Source organism: Hyperolius riggenbachi, chromosome 10, assembly GCF_040937935.1.
Source record: "Hyperolius riggenbachi isolate aHypRig1 chromosome 10, aHypRig1.pri, whole genome shotgun sequence".
Classification (NCBI taxonomy): Eukaryota; Metazoa; Chordata; class Amphibia; order Anura; family Hyperoliidae; genus Hyperolius; species Hyperolius riggenbachi.
In genome coordinates, this window is record NC_090655.1 from 185,202,354 (window position 1) to 185,220,147 (window position 17,794).

General features: G+C 42.4%; 1 protein-coding gene across 2 annotated transcripts in view; it reads left to right on the plus strand.

Moving 5' to 3' along the window:
- SAMD8 (sterile alpha motif domain containing 8) overlaps nt 1–17,794 on the plus strand; it is a 119,512-nt gene that overhangs the window by 85,620 nt on the left and 16,098 nt on the right. For both annotated transcript variants that reach the window (XM_068255389.1, XM_068255388.1), the window contains exon 3: nt 17,226–17,321. In XM_068255389.1, coding sequence (XP_068111490.1) covers nt 17,226–17,321 — 96 coding nt within the window. The remainder of the gene's footprint in view (nt 1–17,225; nt 17,322–17,794) is intronic.

Below are 17,794 nucleotides of genomic sequence, written 5' to 3' on the forward strand. Positions count from 1 at the left end.
CGTTTGTTCAGACAAGCAACTGGTATTATATTGTCTTTTTATCTGTACATGCTGGTTTATCAATATTTGACAAAGGTCTTCTTAAAAATTATTTGACTGCTTTTAGTTATTGTAAATTGGAGGATTCTTTCCGCACCTGTGGGGACCAGAAGCCTTGGTATGTCTTCCCATCTTAGTATACTCCTAGTAGACTCCCATCTATTGTAACAAACTTAGATTTTGGAAACTGTTGAAATCTGGTCCTCCGTCCACCATTGAAGCTGGACCTTTATTGTCCCTGGTATGGTCACCAAAACTTCCAGGTTTTCTGGACTTCTGTCCCAATTTCTAGCATCCAGAGCTGTAATTATGTCACATGTTTCAGTGCCTATTGTGCAGCTAGTGCTGGAGCCATCATTCTATCTCTGACAGTTCGGTCTAGATCCTGAAGACATAGAACTACTACCTGCTTGACATTTTGAATGTTTTCTACTGAAAGACTCTCCATTCCACTGACTCTACCACATAATCCAAGAATCGAATCCTTTGGGTTGGTTCTCCTGAACCATCATTTTTTCTTCAAAATCTGAAACTAATAGAAGATCGTCCAGATATTTTATTAAGATCTCTCTGTTGTAAATAACTCATCAATTCTGCCATTACCTTGGAGAAAGGGAATGCCTGAAACTGATAGTGTTTCGTTATCTTCTTTCCCTTTATGACGAATCTAAGAAATCTCTGAGAAGTTAATCTTATTGGAACATGCCAGTAAGCGTCTCTTAAGTCTATATTGATCATGGGCTATTGGGAGACAAAACCAGATCAGGCCATAGACCAAACAATTATGCTACTTAACAGCAAGCAATCACATTTCTGGAGTATTGTTAGAAATGTTCTTAATCTTGACAATCCTATAGAAAATAGTTGCAGAGAAAGCTCATAGAAAGTTTTCTCCAGCTGCAACTATTTGCTATATGGTTTTGTGTCTGCATAAATGAGAAAATCCTGCATGCATTAAGGTGCTGTGAATAAGTTTAACAACTTACCATAAAGCTGCCAGTGATCAAAGCAGTATAATTCATACCCCAGCAATGCGACTTGTTGTTGGGGATTCATTTTGTTGTTTGATGTGTAGACTGATCCGGGCATCTATTGCTACAAATGAAAGAATCTTGATTCTTAAAGGAGTCATCAGGCAAGTTAAAACCTAGCTGATTTACTTACCTGGGGTTTCCTCCAGTCCCTTGAAGCTGCCTGTCCCACGCTGACAGCACCGTTCGCAGCTTCCGGCCCGGGGTCCCTTCGCCGTGCAGAGGCCGACCTCGAGGTCGTCCTTACTGCGCCTGCATGGAGCACCGCTGTCAATCAAGCTCTTGTTATCTTCAGTGTACTGTGCAGGCACAGAACTACTGCGCCTGCGCAGTACGCCGCAGACAACATGAACCTGATTGACAGCGGCGTTGGCGCAGTAGCAGGGGTTGGCCTCTGCACACGACCCGGACCCTGGGCTGGCGGCTGTGATCAGAGATGCAGTGTGGGATGTTTCAGCTGCAAGGGGCTGGAGGAATCCCCAGGTAAGTAAATCACCTATGTTTTATTATACCTGATGACTCCTTTAAGAGTGTCGATGAGTTTAACCCTTTTACTGCCATGCACGTACTAGGTAAGTTGTGGCAATTAAATGCAGGCAGTTTTGTACCCCTGGAAAGCACCAGGGAGGGGGCAGAAATTATTCCTCCCCACCTCCGCATGGGCCCCCCTCCTCTGCCTCCCTGTGTGGCTGGATTAGCTGTCGGGAGTGTAATTACTTACACGATCACTCCTGCATGCAGCATATCCCATGCCAGCAGCCGTCCTCTCTCTCCGCCAAGAGAGGAGCCTGCTGCCAGAGGGGACACCGCATGGAGCCAGCGATCGGGTGAGTGAATCACACACCGACCGCTGCGCTCCAGCCATGCAGGGGGGCCCATGTGGACGGAGAGAGGATGATGGCCCCCTCCCTGCAGTGGCACCCATACCTGCTATCTATACTGGGCTCCTATAGCTACTACCTATGCTGGGGCAACTATACCTGCTACCTATACTGAGGGCACCTATACCTACTACCTATATATACCTACTACCTATACTGGTTCACCTATACCTGTTACCTATACTGAGGCACCTATTACGGACTACCTATGCTGGCTGCACCTATATCTGGCTACCTGTATTAGCGGCACCGATACATGGCTACCTATATTGGCTGCATCAATACCTGGCTACCTGGACTGGGGCATCTTTTCCTGGCTACCTATACTGGCTGTACCTATATCTGGCTACCAGTACTGGTGGCTCTATTCCAGGCTACCTATCAGAATAGCTGCCTATCAGCCAGTGTGCACCTATATCTGGATACCTGTACTGGCGCACCTATTATAGGGCGGGAAAGGTGGGATACCAATACATATCTGGTATAGTTGGATTCAGCAGAATAAGGCTTTTACAAACAGTAACATTTTTGTCAGTAAATGTAATTCTTCAAAAAAAGAAAAAAAACCACAACCGATAAATATTTTCTTTATTTCACTTTTTTTTTTTTTTTTTTTTACATACAGTATTTCACTCAAAATTGTTGTTAGAGTTCCAGAAAAAGTACACCATTTTGTTTGTGTTAAAGCCCAATTCATTAATTCTAATTAGTTTTGTTAAATATTAAAAAGGCCATATTTATGACTCCTATTTCTTTAACAATACAAACAATATTTCAAATGACATTCAGACATATACAACTACACTGCAAATGTGTCTGGTTGAAATTCAATGCAATAGGTATGTTTACAGTTAAAAAAAAAATCAAAAAAAAAATCCAGAGTTTTGTGGAAGGAAGGGGAACAATAAAGCATACACATAGTTATCACAAGTATAGCATCCTAGCTCTATGCTTTTCGTGATGCAAAGTTCACTTCCTCAGGAGACATTTTCTGAACTTCTCAAAAGACACGTAAATGGGAAAACATAAGGTGCTGGCTGTGAACTTGCGCAACCTCTAAATAATATGTATGAATGATCCACCTCCCAGTATAGGAGGGTGTAGTTGATGGAGGACATCCACGTGTGGTATCTGCTTGCATCCTACAGGCTAACTACAAGTGGAAGCAAACTGTGATTATTTCAAATGCTTCTAGAACAGATGTGGGCAAACTTTTTGACTCGATGGCCACATCGGGTTCTCAAGTTTGACCGAAGAGCTGGAACAGAATAGGAATGAGTGTGGTGTGGGATGCGCAATGTGGTGAAAAATGGGTGTGGCCATGTCAGGATTTGGGTGGAGCTAACTATAATGTAACAGTGTTACACAAAGACAGTGGGCAACAGTTTTCTCCCAAGACGCAGTTAGGCAAAGTGACCCTAATGGTAATTAGGCAATGTTCTCCCCACCCACAAACAGCAAATGGCAGCAGCCAGTACTCTTTGTCACCAAACACAGGCCCTGGGACAGCAGGTATACCCCCTCAGACAACAAGACACATAATTCTGCAGTGTTTCTTCCACAAAATACGCATATTGTGGCAGCATTACCCCACAAAATACACCTAATTTGGCAGCGTTTCCAGCAGCATACACATACGGCGGTAATGTTTTCCAGAAAATACGCGTAATGCGGCGTTGTTCGCATACAGCATTTTGCAAAAAAGGTGTGTGCATCAATCACCAAGTGAACCCTTATATACCTGGCTTAGCAGATGAGGCCTGATTATCTTATTCATGAGGCATAGCTCAAGCAAATCTGCATTCGCTTTCGATATGCAGGGTTTTGCCAACTAACTCACCGCAAAATTTTTGCCCTGCGGGTGATTCGTTTGCGCAGCATTTAGCACTTATCCAGGATCGCCACGTGGAGGCCCCCCAGGATCCCAGGAAAAGGGGGGCCAACAGGGCACTCCAAGCACCCTCACTGCTCAGAGACCCTGTAGCTGCCCCCTGGGGGGGGGGGGGGCTAAGAAGTGCAGGCGGCCCCCCCAAGCGATGCCACCGCCAGAGAGATCTGCCCCCACCCACCTCCCAAAGGATAGGACCTACCTTATTTCGTATTGTGTCCAAGTGCATTATTATGCCAGAAAATACACATATTGTGGCAGCATTACCCCACAAAATACACATAATGTGGCAGCGTTTCCAGCAACATACACATTTGGCAGAATTGTTTCCCAGAAAATACCCATAATGCGGCGTTGTTCGCATACAGTACACGTAGCCCTACTCTACTGCAACCCACAGACTCGCGCAGCCTGGAGACGACCTGCGGCTGGTGAAGTGGTGCGGTGTCCGTTGGATGCTGCAAAGCCAGTTCACCTGCAAGGGGGGCATCGACAACTGGATGAAGTAGCCAAGCAGGCCAGTTACAGCCACCACTGTTCTAGAACCTTGAAGCTCATTCACAGTGAAAGTGTATCCCTCTGCTACAAGTACGCTACTGAACGGCTAGTCGTATTACTTATTAGCCACAATGTGTGTGTGTTTCATTTTTTTTTTTTAAAGAATACTTGCACTGTTACACATCAGACAGGGTGTACATTGCTAAATTTTGTTTGATACAGTTAGTAAACAAATTACAGATCTTGTTTTTGATGGTATTAACCCTTCAATTTAAGAATATAATTTTTTTGTCATAATAATCTTGATTGTTAGATCAAGCTATATATATTTAGATACATAAATGGGGCATACCTTTCTATTCAGTCCTATTCAGTGGGTGGCTAGCATAAGTATTGGGTAACCAAAGCATGTGAGCATGGTTACAGGAGTACAGAGTAGGTCCTGGCTGGAATAGAAAATATGCTGAGTTTTTTTTTTTTTTTTTAACAATATACATGAATGAATGAATGCTGCTGCATATCTTAGCAGGCTGGAAGGAAATGATTACCCTGTTATTTGGTGACATTGAGGTTAGGTTCACAGTGGTCAGTTGCATAACGAAAGTGTCTGGACATAGACTTTAATACAAAGCCTGCTTGCAGTGACTTAGATTAACATGATCAGTTTACAGCGTAGTACTGTGAACAGCCCCATAGAATTGTATGGGCAATGAGTTGACATGCAGAATTATTCTGCAACACAACTGAGCACTGTGAACTAGCCCTGACTGTACAAGTAGAGATGTACTTCGAGTGAGAGAGGCTTAGAAACTGTTGGTCTTACAAAGGTTTATGCACTGTTTAACCACTTAACGACCGCTTAACGCCGATAGGCGTCAGCGGGTCGTTAGTGGTTTCCATGCTAGTTCACGGAGGGTGTCTCCGTGAACAGTGTGCGAGCCGCCGATCGCAGCTCGCACACGTAATGTAAACACGCTGGGAACAAATCCCCGCTGTTTACATCATACGGCGCTGCTGCGCAGCAGCGGCGTAAGGCCTCTGATTGGCCAAGGATCGCCGCATTCTGATTCGCCGGCATCTGTTCTAGGCGGCGCAGGACGGATCTCCGTCCTGCGCTGCCCATAGCAGGAAGGGGAAGCACGGAAGGGGACGGAGGCGGAAAATGGCTGCGGGGGGGGGCTTTGAACAGCCCCCCCTGCCGAACGCACAGAGCCGGCGGCGATCAGACCCCCCCAGCAGGACATCCCCCTAGTGGGGAAAAACGGGGGTAAGTCTGATCGCCCAGCCTCATTGCTGATCTGTGCTGTGGGCTGTAGAGCCCACGCTGCACAGATCAGCCAGATCACCGCTGGTCCTTAAGTGGTTTAGTTGGTCATGCACACACCAAAAACTAGCATGCTGTCTGCAGTGGTAAGTGGAAATTCATTATGCTGATTTCCAGGCATCTGCAGTACGTGCCTGCCTGCTCAATAGCAGGCAAAAACGCAGCACTATGCATTTACAGTATGCAAGAATTTTTGTTGAGAAAGCGCCCGTCTCCCATGAGCCCCTTTAAACCCTTGACCACATGCCGGGAGGTATAACCCAGAAATTGCAGAGCTCACAAATATCGGCCTTGTCGTCTGAACAATACCAACCAAATTGCTCCTTAAAGAGAATTGAACTTCATCCCAATCAGTAGCTGATACCCCCTTTTACATGAGAAATCTATTCCTTTTTACAAACAGATCATCAGGGGCCTCTGTATGGCTGATATTGTGGTGAAACCCCTCCCACAAGAAACTCTGAGGACCGGGGTCCTGGCCGTTTCCTGTTTGTGAACCTTGTTGCATTGTGGGAAATAGCTGTTTACAACTGACAAAAAAGCAAGCAGCAGCTACATCACCTGCCAGCAGTAAAAATGTCACCATGTGATAAATGTCAATATGTAAATCAGGGATTTAAAAGATTTTACATTGGGCAAACACTGACTAAATCATTTCTACATAACTATTGTAAGAATGAAGCACTTTTTTTTATTACATTATTTTCACTGGAGTTCCTCTTTAAGATTATGGACAGTACATGCAGTGGGGGAGAGGAAGTAGCCATTTCCCTACCTCCTCTCTGTCTGCAAGTTTTTGTTGCAGTGGTATCCGACTCTTTGCAAACCCATGGACCACAGCATGCCAGGCCTTCTACTGCCTCTCAAAACTTTACCAAGCTCATGTTTGTTGCTTCCATGATACCATATATCGATCTCATTCTCTCTCTGCTGTTACCTCCTCCTTTTGCTCTTGATGTTACCCAGTATCAGGGTCTTCTTCTATGAGTCCCATCTTTTCATTGTGTGTCCAAAGTATATGAACTTACTTTGTCCAATATTAAGGGGGAAGGAGGGAATGACCAAGAAGATCAACAGGCTACAAGTAGGAGGTAAGGAGAGCAAGAGAGAGATAAAAAAATGTACAAAAAAAGGGGCGTGAGGGGTCAAGAGTCCGTTTGTCTCTAAGATTATGCCTATCATAGTTAAGTGAGATTGATTCATGTTTTATAATCTAAGCTCTTAAACTATGAACAGGAGGCTCATGTCAGCAAGTATTGATCCAGCTTGCTTTGACCAGTGTGCACTATTTCTTTTATACCCAGGTTTTTTTTTCATTCTTTTCCCACCACATTTTAGTGGTTGGGATATTTATGTACCTCCACAGAAGAGGGATAGGAACAATAGCAGCAGAAATTAAATGTACAAGGATGGATGTTTTGTAGGCTTTTAGTGAATTGTGATTGCAGTATATGAAGAAAACATTTGTAAGGAAAGAAAGAAAGGGTAAAGAATAAGATTAGGCATCTGGTGGAGGGGGGGGGGGGGGGGGGGGGGGGAGGATTGTTTATGGTCAGGCATCGGCTGGGGTGAAGGTCAGTTAGGGCTTATGTATTGCCTGGGGGGGGGGGGGGGTTAGGCATCTTTAGAGCGAGGCCGTAGTAAAATATCAGTAAAGGATAACAATATTTTACTATTCAAATTACCCACTGATAGTAGCGTATAGATAATTTATCAACATTCTGCTTGTGGCTTTCCCTGGTGCCCAAATTTCCATGGTGCCCTTTTTACATGTGCGCAAATACAGGATTAAATGGTTTATTGACCTTTTTCATATTTACTACTGAGAATTCCTATTAGTTAATTTGCATGTATCAGTAAGAAATGCTCTCTCACAAATTTACACATTAAATCTCCTGGTGGGGGTTAGTGCTCATTTGAATTTCCCCCCAGATTAACTATTAACTAACTGTGGATCAATGGGGAGCTCCGGTGGCAAAGGCAAATGCCCACCTACAGGACGTTTGATCAGTTGCGCTGCTAGTAGCTGCACAAATGGGCTGCTGTGAATGGAAGCTCTGCAATTAATTTTACTTGGACATTAGAAGAATACAAGAAAAGACTGCAAGGATACAGGAGCTTGAAGATAAAAGATAAAAAGTTTGCAAACCAAAATGACAAAAGAAGATACAAGTATACAGAAGTAGAATGAATGATGTAGATGAAAATAGGAGATCTAAGAAATATACGTTTTGCAAAGGGAAGGCAGTTTGCAAAGCTGGAGTAAGCGCTTTCAGTTCACAGCCTAGTGTTCTTGTTTCATATACTGTATGTTTTGGAGTGCTCCGGATTTGTTTCGGTCAGAGGAACCTTGTGGTTTTGATGTACAGATACTGTTGTGAGAGTGCTAGAAAGCTGCAATATAAATCTGTTGATTCAAGGAGTACAAGATGATAGACTGTATGTTTACATTTTGAACAACAGACATGACCTATTGATCAGATTGCTAAACCTTTTTTTTCCCCCTTTTTGTAGCAAAGCTTTTAGCTACACACATATTTTAATGTTATAGTGCCACCTAGTGCTCATTTTATGTAGTTTTAATTGCACATAGATATTTGTATTCCTTTTGTATTATCAGAGTCTCAAGTAAACTCTGCTTTACAGACTTAAATTTTAACATACTCAATCCAGTTTTCTATAATTTCAATGTTTAAAGGGAACCTAAATTGAGAGGGATATAGATGTTTCTTACCAGTTGCCTTGCCTGCTGATCTTTTTGGCTGCAGTTGTGGGTAAATCACACACCTGAAACCTACTGTGTAACAAAGTAAACTTGAGACCGATGAAATTAAAGTTTTATACATACCTGGGGCTTCCTCCAGCCCCCTTCAGGCTAATCAGTCCCTCGCTGTCCTCCTTCACCACCTGGATCTTCTGCTATGAGTCCAGGTACTTGAGCCAGTCTGGCATAGTGCGCATGCACACACTCCGCCGCTGGGAGTGTATTACACCTACGCAGCACTATTGCGCAGGTGCAGAATGCTCATGGCTGTGGAAGCGGCATGTGGACGGACTGCACTGACTGGCTGAATTACAGGACTCATAGCAGAAGATCCAGGTGGTGGAGGAGGACAGCGAGGGACTGATTGGCCTGAAGGGGGCTGGAGGAAGCCCCAGGTATGTATAAAACTTTTCTTTTCATCCGTCTCAGGTACCCTTTAAAGGGAACCTAAACTGAGAAGGATATGGATGTTTCCCTTTAACCCATTCGCGTTCCGTCGTTTTCACTTGAGAAATGTTCACCTCCCATTCATTAGCCTATAACTTTATCACTACTTATCACAATGAACTGATCTATATCTTGTTTTTTCCGCCACAAATTAGGCTTTCTTTGGGGGGTACATTTTGCTAAGAGCCACTTTACTGTAAATGCATTTTAACAGGAAGAATAAGAAAAAACCGGAAAAAAATCATTATTTCTCAGTTTTCAGCCATTATAGTTATAAAATAATACATGCCTCCATAATTAAAACTCACGTATTGTATTTGCCCATATGTCCCGGTTATTATACCGTTAAAATTATGTCCCTATCACAATGTATGGCGACAATATTTTATTTGGAAATAAAGGTGCATTTTTTCCGTTTTGCATCTATCACTATTTACAAGTTTAAAATAAAAAAAAAATATAGAAATATTTCATCTTTACATTGATATTTAAAAAGTTTAGACCCTTAGGTAAATATTTACATGTTTTTTTTTTATTGTAATGGTTTTTTGTTTTTTTTTATATTAAACATTTTATTTGGGTATTTTTGGGAGGGTCGGATGTAAACTATAGTTTTATAATGTAATTGTGTGTTGTTTTTATTTTTTTTTACTTTTAGTTGTAGTTTTACTTTTTGGCCATAAGATGGCGGCCATGAGTTTGTTTACATGACGTCACTCTAAGCGTAACACACGCTTAGAGTGACGCAGGGGGGAGGCAACGGCCAGAAAAAGCACAGCTTCCGAGAGAAGCTGTCGCTTTTTTAGCGGGGGAGAGGAATCAGTGATCGGGCACCATAGCCCGATACATTGATTTCGTGGCTACCGAATCCGCGGCCGGGAGTGCGCGTGCACGCGCGCGATCGGCCGCGGGAGCGCGCGGTAGCGCGCATGGTTCCTGGACGTAGTTTCTACGTCCAGGAACCAAAATAGGTTAAACAATACCAGTTGCCTGACTCTCCTGCTAATGTCTTTAGCTGCAGTAGTGGCTGAATCACACACCTGAAACAAGCATGCAGCTAATCCAGTCTGACTTCAGTCAGAGCACCTGATCTGCATGCTTGTGGAAGGGCTGTGACTAAACGTATTAGAGACCCATGATCAGCAGAAGATTCAGGCAACTGGTATTATTTTAAAAGGAAAAATCCATATCCTTCTCAGTTTAGGTTCCCTTTAACCACGTGACCACTTTAGGTTGTGTTCCAGTTATGGACTAGAGCAATTTTCACCTTTCAGTGCTCCTCCCATTCATTTGCCAATAGCTTTTTCACTACTTATCACACCAAAATTATCTATATCTTGTTGCCGCCAATTAGGTTTTCTTTGGGTGGTACTTTTTGCTAAGAATTATTTTATTCCAAATGCATTTTAACAGGAATAATAAGAAAAAAAATTCATAAAAATTCATTTTCTCAGACATTATGGTTTTAAAATAAAACATGCTACTGTGGATAAAACCCTTACATTTTATTTGCCAATTTGTCCCAGTTATTACATTTAAGTTATGTCCCCAGTACAATGTATGGCGACAATATTTTATTTGTAAATAAAGGTGTATTTTTTCAGTTTTGCATTTGTTTAAGTTACAGTGGAGGAAATAATTATTTGACCCCTCACTGATTTTGTAAGTTTGTCCAATGACAAAGAAATGAAAAGTCTCAGAACAGTATCATTTCAATGGTAGGTTTATTTTAACAGTGGCAGATAGCACATCAAAAGGAAAATCGAAAAATAACCTTAAATAAAAGATAGCAACTGATTTGCATTTCATTGAGTGAAATAAGTTTTTGAACCCCTACCAACCATTAAGAGTTCTGGCTCCCACAGAGTGGTCAGACACTTCTACTCAATTAGTCACCCTCATTAAGGACACCTGTCTTAACTAGTCACCTGTATAAAAGACACCTGTCCACAGAATCAATCAATCAAGCAGACTCCAAACTCTCCAACATGGGAAAGACCAAAGAGCTGTCCAAGGATGTCAGAGACAAAATTGTAGACCTGCACAAGGCTGGAATGGGCTACAAAACCATTAGCAAGAAGCTGGGAGAGAAGGTGACAACTGTTGGTGCGATTGTTCGAAAATGGAAGGAGCACAAAATGACCATAAATCGACCTCGCTCTGGGGCTCCACGCAAGATCTCACTTCGTGGGGTGTCAATGGTTCTGAGAAAGGTGAAAAAGCATCCTAGAACTACACGGGAGGAGTTAGTGAATAACCTCAAATTAGCAGGGACCACAGTCACCAAGAAAACCATTGGAAACACATTACACCGCAATGGATTAAAATCCTGCAGGGCTCGCAAGGTCCCCCTGCTCAAGAAGGCACATGTGCAGGCCCGTCTGAAGTTTGCCGATGAACACCTGAATGATTCTGTGAGTGACTGGGAGAAGGTGCTGTGGTCTGATGAGACCAAAATAGAGCTCTTTGGCATTAACTCAACTCGCTGTGTTTGGAGGAAGAAAAATGCTGCCTATGACCCCCAAAACACCGTCCCCACCGTCAAGCATGGGGGTGGAAACATTTTGCTTTGGGGGTGTTTTTCTGCTAAGGGCACAGGACAACTTAATCGCATTAACGGGAAAATGGACGGAGCCATGTATCGTGAAATCCTGAACGACAACCTCCTTCCCTCTGCCAGGAAACTGAAAATGGGTCGTGGATGGGTGTTCCAGCACGACAATCACCCAAAACATACAGCAAAGGCAACAAAGGAGTGGCTCAAGAAGAAGCACATTAAGGTCATGGAGTGGCCTAGTCAGTCTCTGGACCTTAATCCAATAGAAAACCTATGGAGGGAGCTCAAGCTCAGAGTTGCACAGAGACAGCCTCGAAACCTTAGGGATTTAGAGATGATCTGCAAAGAGGAGTGGACCAACATTCCTCCTAAAATGTGTGCAAACTTGGTCATCAATTACAAGAAACGTTTGACCTCTGTGCTTGCAAACAAGGTTTTTTTCCACTAAGTATTAAGTCTTTTATTGTTAGAGGGATCAAAAACTTATTTCACTCAATGAAATGCAAATCAGTTGCTATCTTTTATTTAAGGTTATTTTTCGATTTTCCTTTTGATGTGCTATCTGCCACTGTTAAAATAAACCTACCATTGAAATGATACTGTTCTGAGACTTTTCATTTCTTTGTCATTGGCCAAACTTACAAAATCAGTGAGGGGTCAAATAATTATTTCCTCCACTGTATATCACTAATTACAAGTGAGAGGAATTATCCCCAACTGCGACATAGTCCGTAATAGCAAACTGACAGAGATTTTCTTGTAAAATTACTAAAGTGTTGGGCACAGTTGAGCTTTAAGGGAAAAGTTCACCAAGTAGAATATGATGTTAAAAGTTATTCTCTGTTGGGCTTTTCCCTGACAACCATGTCTTGAAAGGTTGGTTACAGCCGCCTCCATTACTCTCACTTCATGCTTGACTTCTCTGAGTCTGACAGTAGTTAGTGTCTCCCGTAGACACTTGTGGGCGCTGGGTACCTATAAGTTTGTGCTGCGCTGGTCTCTGGAGTTCACTGAATGTACTACAGAGATAAGACTTGCATATCTTCACTCATCTATGCAGTTGCCATCACACAGCACTGATTTGAGTTGTTCTTTAAAGTGGAACTGTAATGAAAAGGGGGAAAAAATAAACCAATATATTGCAAAGTGAGAAATTAAAAAATGGAAGAGAGATCAAGAAATTGAAATTCACTATGTAATTTGTTCATATTGTTTGATCCTCAATGAGCCTACATGTAATCATTTTTACTACTGGCAGACATGGAAAGAACCGCACCAACTGCCATTATCTATAACCACTTTTTACCTAATAGGGCCCATTTACACTGAATCAGTTGGTGTGCGTTAGTACAAGTTAGTACGCGTTGGTACGCGTTAGTACGCGGTTTTTTCATACCAGTGCATTGTGAAAAAGATTTCAGTTAAAACGCGTTAAGTGTGAAAGGTGCCATAGGAAAACATGGGCATTACTTTCAAAATCAGTTTACTTTCAGTTATAACTGAGAGCGACTGATTAAGTATAAAAGGGCCCTAATAAGGCTCCTTTTACACTTAATCCGCTGCGTTGGATTTGCGATGTATGCGTTAGTACGTGTTTGTGTGCGTTTTCCATGAATTGTAATAGAAAACCTATCCCCACATGTTGGCATCCACAAAAAAGAGTACTGTACTCTTTTGTGGATGTCAGCTTGTGGGGATTGTAACAAATAGGTTTTCTTGTTTTTAAAATTTTTTATTAAATTTTCAATTTTCAAAAGATACATTAAGGCTAACAACCGAGCCGAGAAGTATCGTAACAGCTAACGTAACATTGATCATATATCATACAATAAGGTAGATGATAACATCACAGTGTAAACAAAGGGATAACGCACATTAGAAAACTTCATAGAAATGTGTCCCAGAGGACCATGTCCAACTATCTGGGGCATGTATATGGGTAAGGGGAGGGTAGTCCCAGCCTAAGGCTGGGGAAAACTGTGACCCCCGGTGCCCATCGTCCAGCGATAGACGGGCGACCGAGAAGTCGCTATGGTAAGCTCAGCTGGAAGGTTTAAGTGAAGAAGAAGGAACCAGGGGGGAGAGAATGAGAGAGAGAGAGGGAAAAAGAGAAAGAAAGAAGAGAGTGAAAAGAAGGAAAGAGGGCCATCCCGACTTATAGCCTTGTGATCAATGAACTCTCCATGAGGGGGTGCTCCAATTGAATCCAGGGGTCCCACATCTTCTCAAATTTTTTATGGGTGTCCCTCAAAATGCTCACCAATGTTAACAGAAGGTTTTTTCCAGTTGCTAGCAATTGTCATGGTAGCTGCCGAGAAAACAAATGAAGCTAGTTTATTCTGAGCTAAAGTTAACAGTTCTATTTTTTCGTGCAGAAGAGCTTGCCATGGGTTTTTAGGGATAGTTACATGGAAAAGAGATGAGAGTAGCCTATAAACTTGGCACCAGAACCTAGTGAGCCTGGGACAGGTCCACCAAATATGTAGCACATCTCCATGCGACCTACAGCCACGGAAGCAGAAAGGACTGGCAGAAGGAAACACCTTGGCTATTCTTGCCGGAACAAGATACCAGCGAGTCATAACCTTATAGGCTGCCTCTATTGTGTGTAGATTTGATGAGCAGCAGGAAATCCTGCTCCATATATTTAACCAGTCCTCTCGGTCTCTCGTGCCCGCCAAATCTGATTCCCATCTGGTAGCGTAAGCGTGGGTTAGTGGGCATTTTGGACTAGTAAAGAAAGTGGAGATTGTGGAGATCAACCCTTTAGAGTTGGGGCGGTGAAGGCATATGTTCTCATATGGGGTGGGATCATAAGGGGTCTCCCTATTTTGAGTGAGGGACTGTACCCAGTGTTTTATTTGTAAGAAGCGAAAATATTCTCTTGGCGGAACTTGGAAGTTTTCCTGCAGAGCTGGCCAACTATACACCCCTCTGGGGGTAAGAAAGTGCATTACTTTGGTAAGGCCATTATCAACCCACCATCTAAAGGCTGCCGGATGTTCGTACCCTGGGAGAAAGAGTAGGTTATTAATTAGAGGTAGCAAGGGAAGGTGAGGGGATAGAAGATGAGAGGAGTATCGGACTGAGTCCCAGACGTGGAGGCTGTGAAGCATGGGGGGGCTAAGGGAGGAGGGCCGCATCTTTTGAGGTATCCAAAGGAGGGTGCTTGGGAGCATAGGGGCACTATCTGGGATTTCGAGGAACACCCAAAGAGGGGTGTCACAAGTTTGAAACACCCGTGTTAGTTGAGTGATAGTTGCTGCTCGGTAGTAAGAGCTAATCTGGGGGACTCCTAGGCCACCATCTAGTTTATGAGCGAAAAGGGTAGATTTATTGACTCTAGGATGCTTACGACCCCATATGAAGGATTGTATTCTATGTTGGAAAGTGCGTAGATAATGAGGGGGCACTTTGACAGGGAGGGTCCAAAAATAGTAGAGAAGCTTGGGCAGGCATGTCATCTTAATTGAATTAATCTTCCCTAGCCAGGAGAGTGGGAGTGTGGACCATCTGTCCGTTAGTGTAGAAAGGGATTTAAGCAGTGGTGGGTAGTTGGCCGCGAAGAGGGAGGCATAATTAAGGGTTAATGTAATACCAAGGTAGGGTATAGATTGAACCCATTGAAAGGGGCAAAATTCCCGAAGCTGAGTAGTGAGATGTGGTGTTAGGGCGATACCTAGGGCTTTAGATTTTGCCGTATTAATTCTTAAACCCGAGACCTGGGCAAACTGTTAACAAATAGGTTTTCTATTACATTTCAGGAAAAAACCCACTTAAAAGCGTACTAACGCGTACTAACGCAAACGCATGCCCAACGCAGCGGATTAAGTGTAAAAGGAGCATAACAATGCGGTAGGCTAAGGCCCCATTTACACGTAATCAGTTGGTATGCGTTAGTGTGCATTAGTACGCGTTAGTTCGCATTGGTATGCGTTAGTATGTGTTTTTTCCATAGCAGTGCATTGTGAAAAAGATTTCAGTTAAAACTCGTTAACGTTGATAAAAAAAGGTGAAAAATCAGCTATAGCTAGACACATTATAGAACATCATGGTGGAAATAAAAAGGTTATTAAAGGGGCAATACCTCGAAAAACTGTAAAATTTAAAATATGTGCAAACATATACAAACAAGAAGTACATATTTTCCAGCGTAAAATGAGCCATAAATTACTTTTCTCCTATAATGCTGTCACTTACAGTAGGCAGTAGAAATCTGACAGAAGTGACAGGTTTTGGACTAGTCCATCTCTTCATAGGGGATTCTCAGCAAGGCTTTTATTCTTTATAAAGATATACCCTAAAAAGGATTTCAAGAGACTCCGTAACAAAAATTGCATCCTGTTTTTTATCATCCTACAAGTTCCAAAAGCTATTCTAATGTGTTCTGGCTTACTGCAGCACATTTTACTATCACCATCTCTGTAATAAATCAACTTATCTCTCTCTTGTCAGACTTGTCAGCCTGTGTCTGGAAGGTTGCCAAGTTCTTCAGTGTTGTGGTTCTGCTATGAATTCCCCATTCCAGGCCCATCTATGCAGACTGCCTGTGTATTATTTAGATTAGAGCAGCTTCTCTCTTCTCTCTTATCTTTTACAAGCTGGATAAATCGTCCTCTGAGCTGGCTGGGCTTTCACATACTGAAGAATTACAGACAAGGGCAAAGCTGTTTGCAGGAGAAAAAAGAGCAGCCTGAAACTTCAGTGCATGAGAACTGCAGGGAGAAAGAAACACACAAATGATCTCTTGAGATTCAAAAGGAAGGGTGTATACAGCCTGCTTGTGTATGGTTGTATTTTCTATGAGTGGACATACTGTACATCAACCTACTTCCTGTTTTGGTGGCCATTTTGTTTGTTTATAAACAAACTTTTTAAAACTGTTTTTAACCACTTTTAATGAGGCGAGGAGCGGCGAAATTGTGACAGAGGGTAATAGGAGATGTCCCCTAACGCACTGGTATGTTTACTTTTGTGCGATTTTAACAATACAGATTCTCTTTAAACAATGATGCTGGCCAGCTTCCCTGCTCCTCACACAGTTTTTTTGGCAGTTGGACAGAGCAACTGTCATTTACCAAGTGCTTTTGAAAATAAATATATCCCTGAGAATCCCCTATAAAGAGATGGACTAGTCCAAAGCCTGTCACTTGTGTCAGATTTCTACTACCTACTGGAAGTGACAGCAACATAGGAGAAAAGTAATTTATGGCTCATTTTACTCTGGAAAAAAATGTACTTAATATTTGTCTATGTTTGCACATATTTTAAATTTTACAGTTTTTCGCTGTAGTGCCCCTTTAAGAGTGAAAGGTGCCACAGGAAAACATAGGCATTACTTTGAAAATCAGTTTTCTTTCAGTTAAAACTGAGAACAACTGATAGTGTAAACGGGGCCTAAAAGGTTGTTTTTTTTTAATAGATATACATATGCAGTTGCTTAGCAGTTGGAAACAGCGGTTATTTCCCAGAATGCAACAAGGTTCACAGACGGCAAACTGTCAGGACCTAGGTACACTGTGGTAGGGTTTCACCACAATATCAGCTATACAGCGCCCCCTCTGATGCTCTATTTGAGAAAAGGTAAAGATTTCTCATAGGAAAAGGGGTATCAGCTACTGATTGGGATGAAGTTCAATCTTTGGTTACAGTTCCTCTTTCAGTAAAGTCCTTTTAGGGGTTTTATTTCGTATTGTCTAAAATTTGTTGGAAATGACAGATGAAAGAATGTGAATTAGCTTTTATCGTTGTCAAAACATTAGAACCGCAAATTAACTTTTCAGGTTTGTTTTTCAGTGTCCCTCGAATTCCATGGGCCTTCGCAATGACAGAGATGTGTGGAGTAGTTCTTTGCTACATCTGGCTACTTGTACTGCTCCTTCATAAGCACAGGTAGTATTTGGAAATTATCTCGTTTTAAATATGATCATGCTAAGAGGTCATGTTACTGTGGTAATATCAATGACATTCATAACCGTGTACTATACCAAATGTAAATCTTCAAATTTGTGTACTCTAATTTTTAGGCCAAGTGGCCAGTAGAGTGATTTGGAAGTCACTTGTGATTCCCAAATTTTGATTTTTTTTTTTCCCTGCGATTTCCAGAGTGATCTGGAAAAAGCCCTCATTGCCTTGAATATTGATCGCTTTAAGTAAATAACAAAATTGCTTCAGGCATTGCTTTTGCAGTCGCTCCGCGATCACAGCGCTGCTGTGGAACTGGTTCTATTTGTACAGTGCTTTGCAGATCTGCAAGCGCTGCTAGTGGGCATCAGCACTAAGATGGATTAGCTGGTTTGATCTGGAGAATTTCTCATTCCTCCATATCCCCCTCTCACTTCAGTAGTACTTTAAACCTGCTCTCG